The 25,735-nt window shown below is 36.1% G+C and overlaps 1 protein-coding gene across 1 annotated transcript in view; it reads left to right on the plus strand.

The window, feature by feature from the left end:
* Window positions 1–1,290: 1,290 nt before the first annotated feature.
* The window catches only part of LOC101027273 (fibroblast growth factor 14), a 334,346-nt gene continuing 309,901 nt past the window's right edge, over window positions 1,291–25,735 (plus strand). Inside the window, exon 1 of the mRNA XM_018249859.2 lies at window positions 1,291–2,259. Coding sequence (XP_018105348.1) covers window positions 2,052–2,259 — 208 coding nt within the window. The 5' untranslated portion in view covers window positions 1,291–2,051. The remainder of the gene's footprint in view (window positions 2,260–25,735) is intronic.

Here is a 25,735-nt window from a genome sequence, read left to right on the forward strand (position 1 = left end):
ATTACAGAGAAAAGGGATTATTGAGATGGAGTCCAGGTGGATTCTATGGGAGACAGCCTTTCCGTAATTCAGAGCTTTCTTGATAATGGGTTTCCACATAATTGATCCTATAGCTGCATAATGATAAATGTCATCTATTATAGATCTAGGCCACTATCCCAAATGGACTACTGTCTGTGGGCAATTTTTTCTGCTCTTATGGTTTTGGCATGTGTATCTGCATGTGTATCTGTATTCACACCTACACTTGTTTGTGCTTCTGACACAGGTACCTGAAGAGATCTGCTGTAGCAATGTAGTCAGCAGGTGTTCCCTATTCACCAGCTAGTAGACAGAGTAATAGAGAAATAGACAAAGTTAATTTTGTAATGCTTTGTTGTATAGTATACGTTGTGGCTTTGCCACATAAATTAGCTCGACTGTGATCTAAAGCAATTTTGAATTTGCTGAGAAACAGATACGCCTCATACTCAATTGTAAGGAGGTTTTAATCTGAGTAGTGTCAGAAAATAACATGAGCTAATATCCAAAAACAAAACTTTGGCTTGTTACTGCTGGAGGGAGTGCTGTGATTATTTGTGAAACTGTGATGGATTTCACACAATATGGCATTTTATCCTACGTTTCGGTCTCACATGGAGACCTTTCTCAAGGATACAGTGCATAGTGAGTATAACAATTTAAATACCCTCTCACATGTGAATTATGGCGCCAAATGACGTCATCAGTCCATAAATAGTCTTTGGATAGTAAAGTCCTTCTTATTTCGTTTTAGAAAAAATGTGCTGTAATGTTTTCATAAATAACAGAGAGTGCTGATCCTGCTTTTCTATACATAATCAAGATTTGATCGTGCACCTCTGGCTTTGCTTACATATGAGTGTGGCTACGGTGGGACATTTCTATTTTCATTATGACATCCCCAGAGTCCTGAAAATAAATACGGATGAGCCCTTAGAGAGGGGGTGAGCTTAATTCTTAATGTCTGCTGAGAGAGAATGCCCCTTCTGCTGCACAGTGCTGTGCCTGTTGTTGCATATTAATTCAATTAAGCTTTTGTATTTTTAGATTAAATTGGAATTTCTTGGTAATTGAACTTAATGAAGAATTTCCCCTGCAAATCTGGGAAGAGGCATCAGTTTATGTGCTGCATTGTATCTATAATAAAACAGCATTTGTTGCTTTCCTTAGAAATGCTCACAGCTATGCTTTCTTATGTTTTATTATTTGATATCACCTTATGAGTTAAATGTGTGTCTACTTGTTTGGGTAATAATAAAGCTTTCTCAGTAAAAAAAAAATGAAAGGGAAAAAAATGTTGAACTCCACCTACTCTATCTGTGCCTGCAATTCAGAGCCAAGCACAGGGAGTGAAAGACAGGGAAATTTATTTCTAATGCACACCAGTGCTTGGAGAAGCAGCAGGGACAGTGAGAGCAAGGGAAGAGGAGCTGTCTCTCTTTCCACCCACAATAACCATCTATTAAGGGAATCTGGATTTCCATCAGTTCTGCTGTGTGATTTGGAACTGCAGCTTAAATAAGATTACACAGATCACTGGGGATTGATGGTAATATTATTGACACTTACAGTGGGGAGTTTATACCATCATCATTCAGACTTGATTGGTGGATATTTATTGTGCATGGTGATACACCTGCAGCCTTTCAGTAACATGTATCCTGCTTTGGCTTTTCATTCTCTTCAGATCCACCCATCCTCATAGCAATCAAGTAATAGGCAATGTGTTTTCACTTCAGGCATCCTCTGTGTTTTACTGGTCTCTCCTAAGGGTTGGTTTTTTTATGTGTGTGTGATTCCCTTGGCCTCTCTTGGGATTTCTTCTTAAGCTTTACTTTCCATTGGGCTCCATGCTGGAAAGCAAAATTGCACGCTTTGGTAATTGCCTGTGTCGATGTACTTAGAAGCATTAATTCAAAGCATATATGTAAGAGAGAGAAAACATCGCTCTAATTGAGGAGTCTTTAAGAAATAACCCCGGCAAAAGAAAAAAATTCGACTTGGAGAAGATAGGAAAATTATTGTTTTCTATGGTTAAATTGGTACCTTTGTTTTGGAAAACTGATCTTGATCTATTATTATGCAACAACAAGGATATCTTCCTTCTCAGGGTGTCTAAGCTGCTGGATTGCTTTTCGCCCAAATCAATGTGGTTTCTTTGGAACATTTTCAGCAAAGGAACGCATATGCTGCAGTGTCTTTGTGGCAAGAGTCTTAAGAAAAACAAGAACCCAAGTGGTAAGCAGGACCTAAAATGCATGTTTCTTCCTAATAACTGTGCTAATCCAATTGGTTTAGAGGCTGTACATGTCTTTGCTGATTACAGATAAAAGGATTATAAAAACACAAAAGTGCAGTTTCTATGTCTTGTATGGCTATTTTTAAACTTAATGAAAGGATGAAATGAGACGTCTGTTTTGTATGCATGTAATTCCTAAAGGGGTGCTAACTTTTGTTTATATAAAGATATATTTATATCACCCTCCTCCCCCCTTAACTAAGGACTTGTATAGTACAGTAAATAGTGAAAATGCAGGGACAAGCAACTCTCAGTGGGTACAGCCTGGACTGGGATATTTAGCTATGGCACCCAGAAATCATTTGTGATTAGCTTGCAAAGCAGCTCTCAGGAGTGGGGGAGGAAAATCCCAAACAGAGAGGTGTTGCTTCTTTACCTGAGCTCTTAGCACCCTAACAAGAGGGAAACAGAATGACAACATTTGTTTCATGACGGCTGTTTTGTGGGTTGTACACCGTGAATGTGTGTGGTTCTAATGCAGTATCAGCAAAGCTTTTATGTGATGCAGTGAAAACAGACTGTATTGGGTTAACATTTGCAGCACACTGGATCACTGGTTTGCCCAGCAAGACACAAAGTCTTTAATTCATTCCATTTATTAGCCATAATGACAAGCTTCCTATAAACCACTGACATATAAAAAGCCAAACACTACGTTACATATATATATATATATATATATATATATATATATATATATATATATATATATATATTGAATGAAGAACAGTATCTGTCTTGTTTTGTCTCCTCTCTTCCTGGCCTGTGTTTATCTGCAGTAATGTGTGCTAATTGTTGGTTACATGGTTGATGTATAACGAAAGGTTGTGTGTTGCATTCCCTTGGTCCTGTGTGACCTGCAGTTCCTGGGCTCCCAGTCACATCGAGTGCAATGAATCCAGGGTTTGCTTCTGACGTTGGCACTGCAGTGTAGTAGATCATAGCTTTCCTTTGCCATTCTGACATCCCAACATCAACAAACAGCCAAACCTGTAGGGCCACTTGCATCTTGCCAGACTTTTGTAAATACAAAAATATTGATGTGTCTGTTCCTGAATGCATGCTTCATCTGAAGCACTTGCTTATCATTTGATGGAATGTAAAGTGAGGCATGGTTTGCGGGGAAGGTTTTGTTTTTTGTGTGATTTGTCATATCATTCTGCAGCAAAGAGCACTTTTTGGAATACTAAAGGAGAATAAATCCAGCTGTCTGGTTAAAATTGGTCATGGTACTGCTTGCAGATAGTGAGGGTCACTTCTGTTATGGGTTAATGACTCTGTAAGGTGTCCATTGCCACATTCTTCCGATTACTGCAGTGAATTAGAAGAGATTGCCTTATAAATGTGTTTCAATGAGAACCTAGCAAAATAACAAACAGTTTTCTGGCTGCCAGTATTTCTTGATAATGCCTCCTATACAGAAGACATTCCAGTTTCTTACTGTATGTGCTGATGCCAAACAAATCAATTGCTGCTTGTCCCCAGTGGTGTGCCTATTGAAACCATTTAAAGGTGCCAGATAAGTTTAGCAATTCGAGATAAAATAAGCACATGCATTACTCTGGAGCAACTGAAATGTATCACAAGCCTTTTTTCTTTCCTATACATTCAAGCTTTCTTTGTTTTGTATACATTGTAGCAATGAGTAAGAAAAAAAAGCTGTATCCATTGCTGCAGGATGTCTTTGAAGTATGCATTGCGTTCAAGGTAAATTAATTTGTAAGAAAAAGCTACAATTTGGTTTTTGTTAGGTTGCAGACCATTTCCCTCCTTAATAGTACCACATCTAAAGCTGCAGAAAGTACAGTAGCTTTGCAGTGAAATAGTTTCATATCAGTCACTGTAGGTTGTACAGTGTATAGGAATTTGAGTACATAAATTAGATGCATTTTTAAAGTGTCTGGAGTTGTACAAAAACATGTTTTATTTTGTTTATTATTCCTGGGGACTTTTATATAAAATGTTTTGAAAGTCTGATTATACCTTGAAAGTAGTCAGACGGATTTGCCCATGCAGGCCCATAGCCTGCCCATGAACACAGCTGTGAGGGCACAAAAACATCCAAAATGGAACTGAAAAGGACTTAACAGCAATTTACTCATTACTAGTGTATGGAGTGCAGTGATGCCATGATAAATATTCAGATTTATTTTCAACATATGACTGACATTGTACTCTACTGACTGTATAACTGCAAGTCGAGCGGTTCTCACAATCCCAAAAGTATAATGTGCCTGTCCAGCAATGCACAGTGGACAAGTCAGCCAATTTGTTTGCCACTTTGTCACCAGATCATATGTACTACATAGGATGGTACTATGCATGTTAAACATCATTGTAGAACAAATAAATAGATGCAAAGTTCATTCTAAAGCTGCTCCCTTACACCCATATTTTTTGTTACCCTTGTGATTTACTTCTGTGACTTTTCACAGACCAAAAAGTGCAACCCTGACCTGTTTAACCTACTTATTTATTGCTTTTACATCTGATTTGTCAGTTGCAGTTCTCTCTGGGCAGAAACTTAACTAGAGGAGGGCGGGCTCTGGCGTAGGACGCGCAGCCGGGCCACCCACCCCCCTCCGTACGCCTCGGAACTGGCCGGGAATTAGCGGCGTGTGAACTGCCGGGGGGCCCTGAGGGGGGTGCGGGCCCTGGCCCGCTTGCACCCCCTGGTAGTTCCGCCACTGTCTCTGGGCCTCTTATATAACTTTCATATCTAATCGGCACCATTTCTAATCTAGTTTCTGGTATCTATTTAAAATATTTGATGCCAATGCACTTAGGGTTCTAGAGATTAGATATTAAAAGATCTTAAAGGGATACTGTCAGGGGAATTCTTTTTTTCAAAATGAATCAAGTAATAGTGCTGCTCCAGCAGAATTCTGCACTGAAATCCATTTCTCAAAAGAGCAAACAGATTTTTTTATATTCAATTTGGAAATCTGACATGGGGCTTGACATTTGTCAATTTCCCAGCTGCCCCAAGTCATGTGACTTTGCGCTGATAAACTTCAATCACTTTTACTGCTGTACTGCAAGTTGGAGTGATATCACCCCCCTCCCTTTTCCCCCCCAGCAGCCAAACAAAAGAACAATGGGAAGGTAACCAGATAACAGCTCCCTAACACAAGACAACAGCTCCCTGGTAGATCTAAGAACAACACTCAATAGTAAAAACCAATGTCCCACTGAGACACATTCAGTTACATTGAGAAGGAAAAACAGCAGCCTGCCAGAAAGCATTTCTCTCCTAAAGTACAGGCACAAGTCACATGACTGTGGACAGCTGGGAAATTGACAAAATGTCTAGCTCAATGTCAGATTTCAAAATTGAATATAAAAAAATCTGTTTTCTGATGACAGGATCCCTTTAAAGTCTCCAATGCTATTTTATTAAGTATGGACTATCTGTAATGGTCAGTTGTTTCATAGTGTGGTTATGTTGGAGTTTTTGGGTTATAACCAATATTTATTTATTGGCTATTAGATGTAAAACAATAAATCCAGCAGCACTCCGATATGTGATTCAATTGTTTATTCGTGCCATTAGCAAAGCGACGTTTCGGCTATTCCAGCCCTTTATCAAGTTTTATTGGCTATTAGATGTGTTCTCATTGTCTTATAGATAGTTTTAAATTGTCAGCTCTACTCTGCCGACGTCCACTAGCCAACAATATACTTTGCATGGAACATTCTTGTTCAAATGTCTCTTGTGCTGTAGAATTAAGTCCCCATTTTAAAAATAAATGTGATCGTGTATCTGGGTTATTAAACATTTAAGTGACTTGCAGTGTGTGTGTGTATACACACAAACACACACATACTTTGTTGGCCAGCAGTGCGCTCATTTGATAGTGGTATGACTTGTTGGCATGTCTTTCTGCTACTTTTTAACCTTCTTTTGAATATCTAGACATCTTTGTGCATAATAATAATGCTTTGGTAATTTAACGGGATTTTATATCCTAACTAAAAGCAAGGTACAGGCAAATCAAGAGCAAATAAGTCCCTAGGAAGGGAGTAAGTTGGCACATCTAAGACTGTATACAGAGCTGTTTTATGTATTCCCATTGACAATTGTTCTATTAAGGATATTCTGAACCCCCCCCCCCCGGCAAAGAAATTGATAATTTACACATTAAATAGACTTTAAATTTGGGGCTTTACTTGTCAGATCAATTATATTACTGCAGTTGCCATGCCCATACCAACCAATCGCCAATTACTTTTGAAAAGTCTACTGCAAGTCAGAAAATGAAAGCAATGGGCTGATTGGTTGGCAACTGCACTTGTGCAAGTTAGGACCTGTGTTGATAAATGGACCCTCACATCTACAGAATATACTGCATGAACCAATTTTAAATGAGCCGGAGGCCATGCTTCAAGAGGCAATATGGCAACCTCCACTTTTATAAGGCTGGAAAGGCAAATAATTCATGTTCTCTGGATACAATAACATGTGCCTTCATGCCTTGATGTCATGTATGGGGATATTTATTTTTATGTGAACAACATATTAACCCCCTTTCACAAATATTATACATGATGCAAATTGGCATTTTCTCCCAGACTTCCAGTGCTATTGCAAGTGCACACTAAGTTGTATCTATCTCAACTTGTGAGCAACACACACATATAAGACACAAAGTAGTGTCTGTTTAGCAAATTGCATTTTTAGATGCCCACAGTTTTCTCTGTATTTGGGTTAGGATGGTCTCTTCTGATGCATGGAATTTATAATGGCTTTAGTTTCTGGTTTGCTTGGCAAGTCACTAGCCCTTTGCTAGTGGGTCTGGTACTGGCCTATTTTCAATAATAATGACCCAGATTACTTTAGTCTACATCTCTGTTTGTTTCTTGGAAAAATATCATCATGATAAGACCTTTGGAAGGAGATAAGGAATATGGGAACAAAAATCAGGACAATGGAGCTGTTGTGCAACTGTTTGCAAGTGAAATCTATCTGACATGGCAGTAACACCTTCATATTTTTTTTTTTTTTTAAGAAAAAGAGGATATAAGGTTGTATAATTCCAAGTCAGGCATTCGTTAAGATAATAAAATGTTATGTTATTACTGCATGTTTCCTTTTATTCATAAGCACAGTCTCCAAAAATCTCTATAAAAAAACATTTTTATGAGGCTGTGCCTTTAGCACTTTAGAGTGTATCTCTTTGTGTCAGATTGTAGCCCCTGAAATATTGTTCCAGCCCATCAAGCAATAAAAACAGAAACCGGCGGTGAGCCAATGAAGAAAACTGGAACCAGTGCTCATTGGGTGAAGGAAACACAAACAGGATATTAAAAATGAACTGAAAATATACTTGTAGTATACAGTGCATGTTGTTTTCAGGCAGCTGAATTTTCTGTTTAAGGAATGGGAATGGTTACATCACAGACAATTTATGATATCTGAAGCTGACTGTACCGTTTCTCCATAGCGAATTCACTCAAAGTTTACATTTTGTGAGAATGCACTCTGGAACTGTCTAAATTATACAACACACTCAATCAAAAATTTATTATTTATTTATTTAATAACTTTTAACTCACTCTGTGTAACCTGTTATAATGCCAGCAAAAAGAAGTTGTTGCCATTATTTATTGGCATACTGTACTCGCCCACAGCCAAGACCATGTTAAAACATAAGAAAGACCTTTGCAACAAAGAACATTGCTCTTATTATATACTAGTTTCCCCAGCATGTGCCAAAAATCTGAAGAGCCCAGTTACTGCTTCATGTCAATCAACTACAATCTCGTATACAAAGCTAAATTACAAGAAAGACCTGAGCTGTGTGAATGTTTTTATCCTGGTGCCCATAGTCTCCTTTCTATGTTTTCTATGATACTCATGCATATACGCTAAGGATCATTTTGCTAACTTATACCATTCTGGCATCTTTACAATTTTTATTTAACTTAATATGGAGAGGACCCATATCAATTTTAGATCTTTTGACCTGGGTCATAAATAAGATTTCTAAGCCAAAAATGTTAATCTGTAATAATAACCTGTGCTTCTCTTCTCCAAAATGCAGCCATAAAAACAGAAAATATTTACTGTAGTCTTCTATATTAATAATCATACCAAACTAAGTTTTGCTCAATTGGGTTTTTGAATCCGTTGTCTGCCTTTGATCTGGGCTATAACTGATTTGTTTTATGCATAATGATGTGCAGGATCCTGCCAATGGTACAAAACAGAAAACCAATCAGGCCAATAACTGTAATCAGCTGTAACTTTGCATTAGGCATGGCAGGGTTCTTCTGCAGTTATTTCAATTGAAGAACTATGAGTGATAGTGTATATGAAATTCTAATTCTAATTCCATTGACTTTTTCCTTTGTTCTCTTGTTCTTCTTTCAAGTCATTCATGCTGAATTTGCAACGGATATCTATTATTATTTAATAAATGGATAGAAATCTCAGATACAATGTGGACCAAATTTGATTTGCAAGCTGTAATTTCTTACTAGTGTTATTTAATTTCTTTACTTAAAGAAATTTTTCTAAATTTTCTTTTTAGATCCTAAAGGGTGACCCCTATCTTATATGCAATCATAATGTTGGTCTCTGCTTCATTTGTATAGATAAGTTGACTTTGCGTGATTAAAAACAAAACTTCTTTAAGGGCATAAATATTAGTCCATCATTATGAGACTTCATATAAACAGCAATTTGAAATGAATGACCTCTTTGTTGGAAGTACTGCTAGAAATGATGGTGGTTATAAGGTAGCCATCAATACCAGTATGCAGTTTGTTCTCAGGAAAGGTTCAGATTTAGTGCATCTGGCGATTCGTTTTCCGAAGTCGCCCGAAGTTTTCTCATGTGGCAACCGGGCGACTTCGGAAAACGAACCGCCGCATGTGATTAGCGCCGGCGTTTTTTCATTTTAAGCCGGCGCAGAGTCAAGGAAGGCGTTTGGGGAGATTAGTCGCCGCAAAGACGAGGCAACTAGTCACCAGGCAACCAAATCTCCCCAAAATGCCCACTGTGGACTTACCCTTAAAGATCTATTCGACTCTACATTTGGTAGAACTTTCATGTGTATTCTGTATGTGTTTTGGTTATAAAATGCATAGATCACCGGTTAGTCCCTTTCTAATCTTGGAACTTTTAACTTAATGTTTGCTTTCCTTGCTAAAAATTCAAATATTGTGCAATGCTGAAAAAAGTATCTGCCCTTGTTTTTAATAGAATAAGCTGGAGGTCATTATTTATGAATAGATTGGGTATTATTCTAAGTATTTTAATTGCATCTTATATGTATGTTACTAGTTATGTGTATGTCTGTTAAAGGGAAAGTCGGCTTTGTCACATTGCCATATTACTCTGTACTCCACTAGTTAATCAGACTGTGGTTGTAGATACAGTGAATGGGAATTTCAATTAGTGCTGGCCTTTTTCTATTTCACTAATGCAATCCATCTTTGGCCCACTGAGACCTCACTTCAAGCGTTATATCATCCTTACTGTCTGTCTTTTTTGTTTTGCCAGTGGCCTCTCTTCACAACTCATTCCTCCTAAAACCCGCAGCTTTATGTATATTATGTATTATCTTGCCATAGGCATGTAGGCACTCATTCATACGATTGGTCTTCTATTCACTCATTATTCAACTGAGCAAATCAATACAATTTCTGTGCTTCCATTTATACTCTATTATATGTAGGATAGTGTAGTCCTATTGAAAATAATATATTAGAAAAACTGAGACGTTCCATTACCATGTAAAGGGAGTAAAGCTACCTGCAGAGTGCTTTCATACAGGTTACGTTCCCAAATCATTTCTTCTCTGCATGAATCTGTCCGATTGGCTTTAATAGGTTACTCCAGAGCTGAGGAGCTGTAAAATAGTTGTGTAAAATAATATACCGTATACACCTTTACTGTTGCAAGGCGAAGATAGGGAAATAGTTATCAGTGGACCAGCCATTCAGGGATTAAAATGCTTTCCTTTTTATCTTCACACCATCCTCTACACTTGCAATTCTCTTTAATTTTGCTGTGCAAAGTTTTGCAACTAAATATGTAAAAGCAAATATAAGCCATGTTAAGGGCTAGTCTAGATGGCAATTTTTTCAATATTCTCGAAAGTCCCCAACTGGCCAGCTGGCAGAAAAGTTGCTTGTGTTCTCCAAGCAATTACTTTTTAACAAATCGGCTCTTCGTTAAATAGTAAGTGATAGCTTTGCAGCATATCTGATGTTATCATGTAAGAACACAAAATGATAAAAAATGGGTTGTACAATATCATTAAATAATTTATTATCACCATGCTCAGAGGGGCTTTAACACTGACAAGTATGAAACTGAAATAGATGAAATTTGTTTGCATATTTTTTTTTTACAATGCCATACAACTTTACAAGGCTACTCCTATAAACCTATACACCTCCTCCATAAAAAGAAGAGGCCATGTATCCTTTAGATAATTGAGATACCCACCAGGCATTTGGCCTTTGTTTACCATTTGGCTTTGATTTAGCCATGCCATGTTACCAAACACCTGGCATAGATTATGGAAGCATGACAACTAGTGTTCATGGTTGTCCGCAAATAGAGGAGGGGGGGGGCACTTGCCCTTTCCTGGAATTTTGGATACCTCACAGCCCACTGTCCTAGATCACTGCTTAAATTTCCTATATTGTCTGGCTACTCCTCGGTTCTTCTCATCTCCCTGCTTACCAAGAAAAAAAAATCCAAGATGGCTGTGCATTCCAATGTGGAATGCATGCCATCTTGGATTTTTTTTATATATTTTTTTTTTTTACAGGAGCCAGGCAGAGAGAGAGAAAAGCAGTGTTGGAGCAGCAGAAAAGATGTTCTGTGTCAGTATTATGCTTGTGCAAGTGTAGGTGAGGAAATTATTCCAATCTATACATTTCTGAATTCCTCTTACTTGAATGTCTAGAGTTTAATGTAGTGCCCACTGGCCTTTTCTCAGTAATCTCACTGACTTGTCTGGGGTTAAAGGAGTTCTCATTGGCCATTACTGTATCGACTATATTGGCATGTCAGTGGTTAATATCCTGGTCATCCATTACTGTAGTAATTATACTGGCATATCTCAAGTTAATATGCATATTATATATTTTTCTTTAGTAAATATACTGGTACATCTCGAGTTAAAATGCTTTTTATCCATTTATAGCAATTTTATTGGCATGTCTTGGGTTAATATGCAGATTGTCAGTTTTCCCATAGTAATTATACTGGGATTAAAATGCCCATTGTCTGTTTTATTTGGTTTGTCTGGGGTATGTTTTGTAAAAATATTTGTGGTGTTTTTGCTTTCACTTTGCCCCTCCCTGAACAATTTTCTGCAGACACCCATGCTAGTGCTGTCTATTGCCCTAACTTAAAAACTGAAGCAGAAATTGTATTAACATCAAGGGCCCTTATACTTAGGCATTGTATGTGCATTTCAGATGCAGGTTTGAGTGCTCTGAAATCCCTGAACTAATTGATTATATACTGTATTTTCTGCCAGGCTGTGCCGATAAACATTTTAGATCTGAGTTTTAGCATTAAATTGCATTGTTTAAATGCAACTTGCTGCTTTTTTATTTGTTTTTTGCATGTGTATAATCTACTGAAATTGAGAAATGCATGTTGAACTCACAAAAACACAGGTACTTATTAAATAGTCATATATAAGTTGATAAATGCAAGGTTATGCACTTTGGCAAAAATAATATAAATGCAAGTTATACACTAAATGGCAGTGTTTTGGGAGTTTCCTTAAATGAGAAGGATCTAGGGGTCTTTGTAGATAACAAGTTGTCTAATTCTGGGTAGTGTCATTCTGTGGCTACTAAAGCAAATAAAGTTCTGTCTTGCACAAACTAACTCAATTTAACTATGTAACTATGTATATATAGAAGCAATATGTGTATTTTGATGTGTTCAGTATGTATTTCAGTAGATGCACATTCAAATGCCGTGTTTTAGGGCCCTTATACGGCAGTGCAACTAAAAATGAGGTTTCTGAATAATGCCAGCAAAGCATTTCAGTTTATCTTTATCCTCTTTTTTTTTAAATTTTTTATCATAGATGTGTTTGATATATATATTTTCATTTTAAGTGGCTAGCTTCATATTATAAGCCATAAACTGATCTGTTTGAGCAGATTATTTGTCATTTATTATGCTTTTAGGATGAGCGTGTGCATTATCTATAACCTCTACAAAGCATTCATTTCAATAATTGTTTTTATTCTGAAATCATCTCCATTACATGTTGAAATCTGAAAGTGCTGGATACAGAAGGAAAGTAATAAATTGTCAGGTTTCTTTGTGAGTAATTTTGTGGTTAAAAGCATTATCTGACCGCTTCCCTCAGGTGTTCAATTATCTCCCATAAATAAACCATCTGCAGTTCCATATTGCTAATTAAAAGCCTAATAGAATGTTTGCTGTCAAACTCAGCTTCCTTCTTGCTTGTTATAGAAGCTCCTTGTCCATTTCTGAATACATACTATACATTTTACTAGACATGGCCATCCCTTAAAGGGAATTCAGGCTTCAAATGTTCATATTCACATTTCCCAATATTAATTAATTTTTTTTTATAATCCTGCTTAGCAGAAATGGTGCTGTGTAATTTTCTGTTTCATGTGTCTGCTGACTCTGTTCTTGCTTATGTTTGAATAGGAAAAAAAATCCTTACACTAGTATAATCCATAGAATGCCTACATCTTCCACACTGCTCACCTATGTTTATATGCAAAAGTGATGCAGTGTATAAGCTATGTGACATTCACTATGTTTAATATTAATAATACAAAATTCTTTCCCAGAGTTCCAGTATAATTATGGCTGCTACTAGAGTAGCAAAATTTCAACCATATACTGGTTTTGCACCTGTGTGCGGATGGGTTTAGCTTTCTCCTGCCATGGGGAGCTCTGTTCTCTCTGACAGTAGTGAGGGTGCAGACCATGCATGCGAACTGCCAGTGGGCCCCGAGGGGGTGCTGATCTGAGTGCAATTGCTCCCTGCTCCCCCGGGGTTTCTGCCACTGCCATCTGAGCTGTGTGCACAAAATAATTTTTTTCATACATTGTCAAAAAGAATTTAATTAGAACAATGCCTGGAAGGTGTGGCACATGGCCACACATTTTATTGACCATATGTAGAAGTGTAGCAAGCTCTTTATATATGTTAGTCATATATTAAAAGTCACTAAAGTTGTCCAGGTCCAGTAACCTATAGCAACAAATCAGCAGGTAGCCTTTACAGTCATCTGTTTAAAGTGGACCTGTCACCCAGACACACAAATTTGTATAATAAAAGTCCTTTTCAAATTAAACATGAAATCCAATTTCTATTTTTTATTAAAGCATTCAAAGCGGTTGTAAGCAAATTTAAAAATCTCAGCTGTCAATCAAATATCGTCTGCCACTCCTCTATGCCTGTGGCATAGAGGCGGGGCAGATAATTACTTTCACTTTCCATTCAGCACTTCCTAGATGTCACTGCTCTCCCCACATTCCCCCGTTCTCTTCACCATTTAATTGTGTAACCAGGGCATGGGGATGGACATTGGGTCCCACATTCTGGTGCACAAACAAGATTCTGAGATGATACAAGGCTTGTCTTAATAACAGTGTCCACAAAATGGCTGCTGCCTGCTTGCTATAATTTTGAAATCCCAGACTAAAGGAAGCAAGAATCAAATTATTTATATAGTGTAATTAAAGTTCATTTTGCTTGATTAATGTGATAAAATAGAATGTTGAATAATTTTTTTGGGTGACAAGTCCCCTTTAAGGGCTCATAGGTTGGAACTACACAATGCGTCTTCATCAGTTCCGACGCGATGAGAGGAAACTGATGCGACAAGACGGATGCAATAAAAATGAGGTAATAAAAATGTCGGACCTTGTCGCTGCATGCATCCGATGTGCATCCGACACAACTTCAGTGGGATCTGATGAAGATACATTGTGTAGTTCCAGCCTCACACTCAGCTGTTTCATTCTGTGGTGGATCTCTGCTACATTCCACTGCAGGGGAACATGTGCAGAAAGGTAACCCGTTATTCCATATATTTATTTCACAGAAGGGGTGCATTATCCTATAAAATGATATCCATATACTGCTAAAAGTTTTGCTGTACAATTGAAACATGAAAGCTGATTACATCATTTCTTTCCTCTTCCAAGTTAGTGGTGAAAAAGAACATTTGTCAGACTCGGTTATAAATAGTGCATGGATTGTGAATCTCTTTAGACAGGCAAAGACATGAAAATGTTACAGCTAATTCACACAAATATTAAGTAACACATTGGTGCAACATGTAGGGCATAATTCTAAAGCTGTGTGAAATGATTTTTACCAAATTGGTATTAAATAAATGGTGTGTATATGTTGGACAATAGCGGGCCAAATAAAAAGTTGCAGAGACCAAAATTGCTTTTAAAACTATGTATTTTAAAGCTAACTCCTCTTTTACACCAAAATAGTTTTTTTGTTTTACAGGGTAAAAAAAAAATATATATATATATATATAGATAGATATATAGATATAGATATAAATATATATATATATATATATATATATATATATATATATATATATATATATATATATATATATAGATATATATATAGATATATAGATATAGATATAGATATAGATATATATATAGATATATAGATATATATAGATATATAGATATATATAGATATATATAGATATATATAAATATATATATATATATATATAAATATATATATATATATATATAGATATATATATATATATATATATATATAGATATATATATATACACACACCTGTCTATGTTTAAATATATATCATTGACCCCACTGATCCATGTTCTAATGCTTGCAATATAGACCATCTGACACTGGTTACACCCAATGCTTTATTATTGTTTGGTGTTGCGTGCCAAAGAGATAGATATAGATATTAAATTTTTTTTTTAAAAAAAAGTTTGTTACAGGGTCTAGTTACATAGAATTACCATTTCAAGAGTTTATAATGCCAGAGGTGTATAAGTTGAGAAATCCAACAGTAGCGGGCGAGGTCCTGATTAATTCACAAATTAAATGTATCTGTGAAAAATATACTTTCTAAAAGTTTGGGGTTGGGAAAGACACTAGAAGGGAATTGCATGCACACCCCATATGGTTTTACACCTGTTAGTTGTACCTGTTTAGGTAGTACAGTCTACATTTGCAGAGCTGAAAGAGCAAGACTAGTCTATATGTATGGGTAACTCCTGCACACCCAGTGACACCCCATACCTTTCTCAAATATTTTTTATAAATAATAAGATCTTTTAAATAATAAGATCATTTTATTAATGAACTGCAAAACAGCAGGGATCTGAATGTAACAAACAGAATTAACAGATGATTATTTTCAGACACTCAATACCAATCACTAAAAATAAAAAAAGAGTACAGTTATAACATGACCACTGAAATGTTCTCAGACTCTCTCTCTGTTTCTCTGTAGCAGTCTTCTACTGGATCAGTATTTCTGCTGGCTTCTCTCTCTGTCTCTGGCAGCTCTTTCACCAAAAGCAGGCATAGTAGGTACACAGCAGTAAGAATCCCCCTTGCTATCCCACAGCTCTTACCTTTTAAACAGTACACAGAGGGCTGTCTCCACAAACATTGTGCTCCCTTGGTGGTATCTGAGCACGAGCAGGGTGCTCAGCGATGGGAAATACAGTCCTGTGAATGAACTATTCGTCCTTACTTTATAGGTTGTCAGTTTGTCAGGATCCTGCTGCAATGATTCCAAGTCCTGGATGAAAGTCATTGGGCTGCCTAGTTTTGTATAATCTGCAAACACTGATACATTACATATAATAGACTCCCCTAAGTCATTAACGAAAACGTTAAATAAAACTAAACCCAATACCGAACCCTATGGGACCCCACTTCAGAAAGCAAAGAAACAAAGGGGATGCGACCCATTTGGTATTGTTTAGTATTAGGTCAGTGATTATTTTAAGGTGTTGAATGACACAGAAAAAATTGTTTCATATACTTTATTTGTTTTTCCCCAGTATGTGGTTATTAAAATAAAAAGCATGCACTGTATATCACATAAATTGCATTTTTCTTTAATTTGTTGGTTTTAGTTACAAAAATTATTTTGCTATGTGCAAAATCTTACTTCTTAATCAAAATGATGCAAAAGTGGATTAAATATCAGTGTATGCTTGAAGAAAATACACCTCCCCTTGCAAGGGATATACAGTAGAAACAGGCTTGGAAGGACCAACATTTTCAAAGAAGGGCCCCAAGTTTAGTAGCATATTAGGGATGCCCAATATGTGAACGCCAGCTAGAAAAGAAAATTCCCAGACTGCTCTATAATGTTCATGTATTTATATGTACCTACTGTAGGGTCTGCCCAGTGTTTGTCCATCAGGTTACATTTTGAATAAAAAGCCACAGAAACACATGTTAAAGTTTGTCATTTAAACACTACAAAACAGCACAGTATGTATAAAGATGCCAGAATGCTTGTGCTCAAAGTGCTAAAGTGGTTCTGCCTTTGTCTTGATGGTACATTCATGTAATTAATTATTTACTTTTCATAAGGCAAAATAACTGATGTTGTAGGAATATAGGACAGAAACTCATGGAACAGAGCACTGTACCTCAATTCTTAGATGCAGATGTTGGGAGTAGTAAAGCACACTATCATCTTTACCTGTCACAGAGTGACCTAGATTTCCCTGGCTGAAATTATATGTGAATGTTCCATAAGTACTTTCCTTTTTTGGACTTCTACTACAGTATGTGTTTCAAAGGATTAAAGGTGCTGTAAAAGTGGCATTAGGTCCTGCTTGTCTGAAATAGAAAAGAAAAACAGAATTATATTAAAATCATACTCAAACAGAATACATGTGTGAGCCAGACTGGTGGTTCTGGTACAGAGATTGGCAAGTTGGCCCCCGAAACTGAATTATAATAATGTATAGAGTGTTTTTCTGAGACTATTTGCAATTGATTATCACTTTTTATTATTTGTGGTTTTTGAGTTATTTAGCTTTTTATTAAGTAGCTCTGCAGTTTGCTGTTTCAGCAATCTGGTTGTTAGGGCCTGAATAACCCTAGCAACCATTCATTGATTTTAATGAGAGACTGGGAGGAGAGGGGCTGAATAGAAAGATGAAAAAAAGTAGCAATAGCAATAAATTTGTAGCCTTATGGAATATTTGTTTTTAGATGGGGTCAGTGACCCCCATTTGAAAGCTGCGAAGAGTTAGAAAAAGAAGGCAAATGATTTAAAAACTATAAAAAGAAAAGTTACTTGGAATTGGCCATTCTATAACATATTAAATGTTCCCTTAATGGTGAACCACCCATTTAAAGGTTTCCTATTTTTTAACTTTCCTTATTTAAACCTGATGAAGTATTCATACAAAATAAAAAAAAGTAAAAATAGAAAATAAAGATTTGACTATTGTTCTCTTTAAGCTGGCCATAGACGCAACGTACGAACGTACGAATCAAGGATTCATACGATTTTCGGACCATGTGTGGAGAGTCCCAACATTTTTCGTCCGGCGGAGATCGGTCGTTTAGTCGATTGGACAAATTAAAAGATTTCTGTCGGCTGCCGATAATATCTCTGCATGTATTGCCGATCGTACAATTTTCAGTGGGAGACTGTCACCAGCTTTTGTCGGACATAACTTTCGTAGTTTTGCTGTCAGGGGCAGAACATTGGCTGATCTGTTCTTTTGTACAGATCGGCTTCCTTCTTTCTTTGCGTGGGTGTGCATGCGCAGTAGAACGAAAAAGGAGACTTTTTTTTTTATTATTAAAGTTCAGCTTTTGACGCTATTGCGCACCCACGCAAAGAAGAAGAAGCCGATCGCTCGGTGGTGCTCGCTGTAAGAACCCCCAGACTGGTGCAGTTTTCTGCTGATAGGAGTACCGGTCCAGAGTGTGAGGTAAGTATATAAAATCATTTGGGGATGCTTAAAGAGATTCTGACACCAGAAATTAAACTTTTTTTACATCTATCACAATATTGCCTTTGAATGCTACTTATAACTTTGCCATAAAGTATTTGCATGATGCTTTTACATCACCTGTCTGATGTCCCATGTTTCTATATGAGGGGGCTCCCATATTTGTGCAGCAGGAGTCCGTTAGCATTAGAAACTTTAACTGACAGGCTGAGATGAGACAGTCAGGCTTAGAAACTTCTAACAATAACTTACAAAAACAAACCTCTCAGCAGAAAATGATCAACATGACCTATAGATTACTTTTAATGTACATTCATGTTTTCAAATGTACTTTGACGCTTGATCTTTGTGGCAGTCTTTTCTCTAAACTATACATTTTCATTTTCTTTTTCACCTATGTTTCTCTCCTAATCAATCCCATAGCTTAGATATGATGACAACCATCCAAACCAATGGATACAATAGCAATTTACAGGCTAGGAGCCTGTCTTGAGTTTTAATAAATATGTCACTTGGCTATTTCCAAAAACAAATCCGATTACTGTAGGTGAACTGACCAATGTTGACCCCACAGATATAAACAACTTAACACACAATGTATGATAGAATTATAGCTGCCACTTTTACTACCATTTTTTTGCATGCACAGCCATTCACACTCTTAGACTAAGAGGAATTTGCATGAAGTAGTATAACTATGAGTCTATAAATAAGCACATATAGACTGCTATGCTTTAGAGATATTACCGACTCCTAAATAGATAGCTCTGCAGCTGTTTAAGGACAATGACTTGGCTCCTGGTAACCTGAATTCCTTGAGAAGTAATTATGGCTGCCCCAGTTTTTGCCTTTATAGTTAAATGTGGAGATAATAAGGAAAATATTTTCTTATACTCCTTACTGTTTCTGGTCTGCCAGTCTATCACTAAAGTCTGTCCAGTTTGTAGTTGAATCTACTATTGGAAATGCAACAAGTGTGTGAAGGCAGGGGTAAAACAATCCAAAAAGCTCCGAATTATGGATGGGTCGTCTCCCATAAACTCCATTTTTACCATTTTTTAAAAAAAATAATTTCCTTTTTTCTTTGTAATAATAAAATAGCACCTTGTACTTGATCCAAATCAAGATAAAATGAATCCTTATTGGAAGCAAAACCAACCAACTATATTTAATTTTAGCATGTTTTTCCAAATTACGGAATGATCTTTTGGCTGGAAAATTGCAGGTCCCAAGCATTCTGGATAATGGATGGATATATATATATATATATATATATATGGTTGAAATGTCGATTTGTTAAATAAAGCATTATTATTTTTTTCAGCCTGTCCGTTAGTTTCTAATGCTAATGGACTACTGCTGCACACATATATGCAGCCCATCATACAGAGGAACATGGGGTAAGAAAGGTAATGTAAAAGCATCAGGCAAATACTTTTATGGCAAAATTATAAATAGCATTTAAAGATAATGTTATGATGGATATAAAAAATTGGTTATTTTCTATTGTCGGTATCTCTTTAAATCTGGCTACATGCTGTCAGATGATACAATGGCTGTGCCGCTTAATACTATTATAGTAGAAGAGCTATTCTCCTTCTACAAATGGAACAATGTCTGGATCCACTGGCCAGTTGTGAATTTTTAGAAATATTTCTATTAAAATTATATTTCTTTTTCATAGCTGCAAGTTAGACTATTCATGTTTATTTCTCAGTGCGTGTATGTCTCATTTAATGCGTGCAGTTATCTAATTGCAGCGATTGTATGCTTTCCCTGGCTTTCCTTAATTGCCTCTGTATTGCTGTAATTAATGTCAAGAAATAAAGAATTAAAAGAAGTGCTTTACTTTACTTTGAAGGTCTGATTTGGCTTTTTTTTTAAATGGTGTGTTACCTTCAACCTTTGAATCAAGTTAAAGGAGAACTAACCCCCCCAATAATAAAAACACCTACCCACTACCCTACATAGTCCCCCCCTCCCTGCTTCCCCCCCACATTGGTGATTACCCCTGAAAGTTCCCCTAATTCATTACTCACATATAGCTGCAGATTAAGTGCAGCAGAGCTCATGGGAGCCAACTTTCAGTCTTCTGTATTCTTAGGGAAGTGAATGCCATATTGGTGCATGTGCAGTTTGAGCAGAGAGCAGTTTTTGCATGCCAGAAATTGCTGAATGGAAAGAAGAGGACCCTGAAGAATACCCCTGCCCTTACTCTGCATCTATATGCTAGTAAAGAATTAGGGGCACTTTCAGGAGTAATCACCTATGCGGGGGGGGGAAGCAGGTGGGTACTATGAAGGGTAGTGGCTAGGGGGTTTTATTATTGGGAGGGTTTAGTTCTCCTTTAAGGTTGCTGAAACGCATTTCTGTCCACTAAATGGAATACCTCTCGCGTGGAAAATTCTCAGATTCTACATATAATATGGTCTGTTTCACTACTCATCCGAGCAGCTTCTTCAGTTCACAACGGCACATTGTAACTCTTCAAAGAGGTGACATCTGAAATTCACAGAGGTGTTGATTCTGTGTAGTTACTGTGATAGGATTATCCAATGTGCCGTTGTGATTGGATAAGAGTCTATAATACACAAAAGCCATGAATATCCTGTAAATTATATCCTTATAAACGGTGAGTTCTGATGTCATTTCTGTCACATGACTCACTAAAATTTGTGTATTATAATAAATAAAGTACCCCCAGGATAAAAAGTACCTCGGAGTTCCATGACCTGTATAAAAACACTCGGCCTTCGGCCTCATGTTTTTATATGGTCATGAAACTCCTCGGTAACTTATAATATCCTTATATTTTACAAGAGGGGGTACTTTATTCACTATATATGCCGAGAACTTCCCACACCAGTCAGTTGAACTGAAGAAGCTGCTCGGATGAGTAGTGAAAGGTCTTCAACAATTACTCAGCAAGTCCAGTTGTTTTTTTAATTACTTATATTAGATATACCAACAGAATATATTTCTTGAGATTCTAGATGTGTAAATACGCTTGGAAGAAATGGAGCATGTGCTTTAGAGCTTGATACCACCACTGACCGGACTCTTTCTTGTCTTGCTAGTAAATAGTATGCAATCTGTAAATGACATACAATATTCATATTCTGCTAAGTACTGTTAAATAGGAGACAAAAGTGTCATTCCCTTTAAAGATTTGAGCTGAATAGGTTTACAAGCACTGTTATTATTTTACGTTCCAAAATAAATAAAACACGTTCCAGTAACCAATAGCACCTACTGCTACATTTTTGTGTATTCTAGGCACTAGAATAAAAATAAAAAAGAAATCGCCTTTATACATTAAATACGTTCTCAGATACTGTAACTGTAACTAGTGGATGATCGACTTAACACTATTTTCAATGTATGACATAATAAATGGCATGTTTGAGCAAAAATGGTTGTTTGGCTTCTTAAATGTTTTCAAAATATATAGAACATAGTAATGATTGACAGGTTCATAGGTATATATAGCAAAGTGACTGTCATTCTTCAGACATGCATCGCCTTTTTACATAGTTGATATAAAAATGTGTTTTCTGATTTGTAGAGAAACCTGCTTCAAACATGAAATCCTTAGCTTGTTTGTACTGCATATTTTTTGCATTCTCATTGCATTCCCTATATATATATATATATATATATATATATATATATATGTATATGTATATGTATGTATATATGTATATGTATGTATATTATGTATATGTATATGTATATATATATGTATATATATGTATATGTATATGTATATATATATGTATATGTATATATATATGTATATGTATATATATATGTATATGTATATATATATGTATATGTATATATATATGTATATGTATATATATATGTATATGTATATATATATGTATATGTATATATATATGTATATGTATATATATGTATATGTATATATATGTATATGTATATATATGTATATGTGTTGATATAGATATAATGGGAATGTAATAAAAAAAATATGCAGTACAAACAAGCTAAGGATTTCATGTTTGAATATATTAGTTCAGTGAGTCAAAGGACAGCAAAATCTAGAAAAATAACGAATATTTGAATTTGTAAAGAAGAATGCAGACTGCTATTTTTTGGAACAGCCTAATATTCCCCTTTCTTCACTTTCTATAAAGGAATAACACTAATTTGATACATTTTTCTCATGTTTTGATTTGGAATCGAATGTGCAGTGTTCTCAAAGCATTTGTGTATGGAAATAAAAGCTATTATAAGGCTTTTTTTCACGTTTTTAAACACACTGCTATTATTATGAACACAACTCTATCAAAAGAGATAAATAATCCTAGGTTTATCTGTATGTTTTATAAGGTTTCTATGGATATCCCCTTTGAAGAAAACTGTGCACATGACTACTAGAGTTAAAGGGATGTAAAAGCACATTCTCAACCATACTTGCACTCTTAAGGGGGAATGGAATTAAAATCTCAAGCGTTGTTTAAAATGGTATTAAAGTTTAGCGTTGTTTGCAATGTAAAACCATCTGAGGTCTCAGATTGGTCATAATGCATGCAAACAATGGAAATCTTGGTCTCTAACTTTGGAAAGGTGTTTGCAAATGTTTTTTGTGCTAACAAAACATATTGCATTCCCCCATTAAAGAAGCAATGTTCAATAAAATGTTATTTCAAGCTCTTGAAGGCCAGTGACCCAACTGATGCAAGTAAAACTGCTTGATAATCTTGCCTGCCCTGTGTACACTTGGCTCTCTATTTTTTTTCTTTTCAAACGATCACCACCAGAGACATTAAACTTTTCTACGGTAAAATGACAACTCTAAATTACACACTTGTCTCTGCACTTGATCCATCTGTTCAATTTATTTGTTAAAATATACATTTCTCTTTTCTTCTGATGATCCTTCAATGTTTGTGCAGTATATTGTTGTTGTTTTGTTGTCTCCCAAGATTCAAACACAACATTACAGTATATGCCATACTTTGAGTTTTAGAGAGAAAATATAAAGGTTGAATTCAGTCAGCAGATCCAATGAACTCAAAAGTGCAGTCCAGTTATATTGAATATTAATGCTAATACATTAAAAACACATGGGCTCATTTAAAAGCCTTCCTTAGTAAGGATATTTGTATTCAGTAGGCAACAGTGTTAGTCCCTTTTATCAGACACTACCATGTGTCATTTTAAACAAGTATGATATCTAACATTTACATATGTAAATATATGGGCATGATACTTACATTTTTACATATGTTTAGAAACTTTTCTGATCTTGTTTATAATTGAAGAATATAAGTTTACTGACACATCAAGAATAATCAAGAACATTCTTCTATCAGATAATGAAGCCCCTATATGGCAGAGACAGATCAGTACTGCCCTTCATTTATAGTAAATAATTTCATGCCTGAGTCTGTCTTTATTTGTTTTAATGTCAATTGAGTTTACTTTGCCTTCATTTAACTTTTTTTCCTCTCACCTCTCTAATGCATTTGTTGGCTCTGTCCCATCTGATCAGTGAGGAAGCTGGAACCAAATAAATCCCATGATTACAGGACTTTGTTACATTGTCAGCAGTCATTACCTGAATGTCCTGTAGTGGGAGTAGAAATAAAAATGTCCTCCTCCACTTCTGTCAAGGACGTGGGAACTTTATCATCAGCACATAAAACCATTCTTTGTAAATGCCTCTTTTTTTGGCTCTCTCAGGAAAATGGCTTGGCTATATCTTTGACTTCAATTTGTCTTATTATGAAAAATCCATTAACTCTGGCTACTTGACTCTTGAAAGAAGCGGGTTGCATCCATCAGTTCTTTTATAGATCTCAGGAAAATCACCTTGTGGCCCTTGAGCAAAATATACCTCTGGTAAATTGGTGAGTAAGAGAGAGTTATACAGAGAGTTGTCATTCCAACTGAGGGATAGCGTTTCCTGAATGTTATCTATAACCCAACTTTATAACCCATTCATTACACAGAGGGCTTATGCTCAGGTTTAAGCAAGGATTTCAGTTTTTTGTAGAATAAATTATGTTCTAATCTGTCACATTATTGTGACTAATCTATGGCTGAAATTCACACACACCATAAACACCCGTCGTTGACTGATCATTAGTCAATATATAACATAAAAAACTCATAAAGCAGAGATTTCTACAGGTGTAGCTGTCTCTTCCATTACAGGTAAATGTCCCTTTTATCTTGCCATCCTTCGATTACATATACAAGAAATTGTAATTAATATGTCTCTCTTGCTCCTTTGATTCTTTTCAGTTGGTGTGTTACCTACAGAGATTTGAATGAATTAAATCGGCATGAAACGAAAAATTTGTTTTGTGTTTTCACAGTTTATTAATGATACTACAGGGCTGCACAATGTGCCTGTCTTAAACAGGAACTTTCTCATCAGCAACCAAGTTATGCCATTTTTAGAATCAATCTTCAAATAAATAGAGGGAGAATAAGAACTGAATTGGCAGATGCAGTTTCTGGAATTGCTGCATTTATTCATGTTTATTCCAGTACTTTAGTTGTGGCTGAGCTACAACCCCCAGTTGGTGGGGTTTTATCCTGGCATCTGCATGTCCATCATCTCATTCGCAATCCAATGGTATTAATCAAGATGTTCCTCTCTTTGCCGATATAACAGCCGTAATCCTTCTGCTTTTCTGGGAAGACTTTGCTCTATACTGAACATTCAGATCTTCCCTAAGTATATACAGTTGGGCACTGATGTAGTGGATCAGGCCTTGCTTACAGTCAGTGTTCTAGTTCATCCCTTACATGTTCATTTGAGTGCAGGCCATTTGAGTCCTTCCACAGCAAATTATTGTGCCCAAAAAGAAAAAAACCTACCCCAAACTGCGGCCACAAAGCAGGAAACTCATTTGTCAAGAATGCCCTTGTTTTTTGTAGTTTTGCTTTACCCAAACCAGGGGCCCTATGCCAATTAATGAAATGCAGCCCCAGACCATTATTCCTCCCTTCATAACTTTTACTGTTGGCATTATTCATTCCAGAAGATACTGTTCTACTGGTGTTTTCTGACAGGCTTTACTGACATTACTTCCACAGACAGTTTGGAACAGTGCATTGCATTTTGAGGACTAAAAATGTATCCAGAAACTTCTGGCCTTAGTGTTTAACTAGCACATAATGAGATCTGTAGGTGCTTAATCTGTGATTAAAAACAAAATAAAATGGTCTACAGATGGTTTTCTTTAGATTAATTCAATTTTCAGCCATTTATATTTATAGGGTGCAGTGAAATGCACATACTCTCTTTAAAGAGCAGTGAGATATTTTACATAAATATATCATTATATTTGAATTAACGGTGTGCTCCAGTTATTTGTTTTTATCTCCTTGGCGAACATCCAGCCACAATGACTTAAGTGCATCACATTAATTGATAACATGTACATAATAAG

This window comes from Xenopus laevis, chromosome 2S (genome assembly GCF_017654675.1).
Source record: "Xenopus laevis strain J_2021 chromosome 2S, Xenopus_laevis_v10.1, whole genome shotgun sequence".
Taxonomy (NCBI): domain Eukaryota; kingdom Metazoa; phylum Chordata; class Amphibia; order Anura; family Pipidae; genus Xenopus; species Xenopus laevis.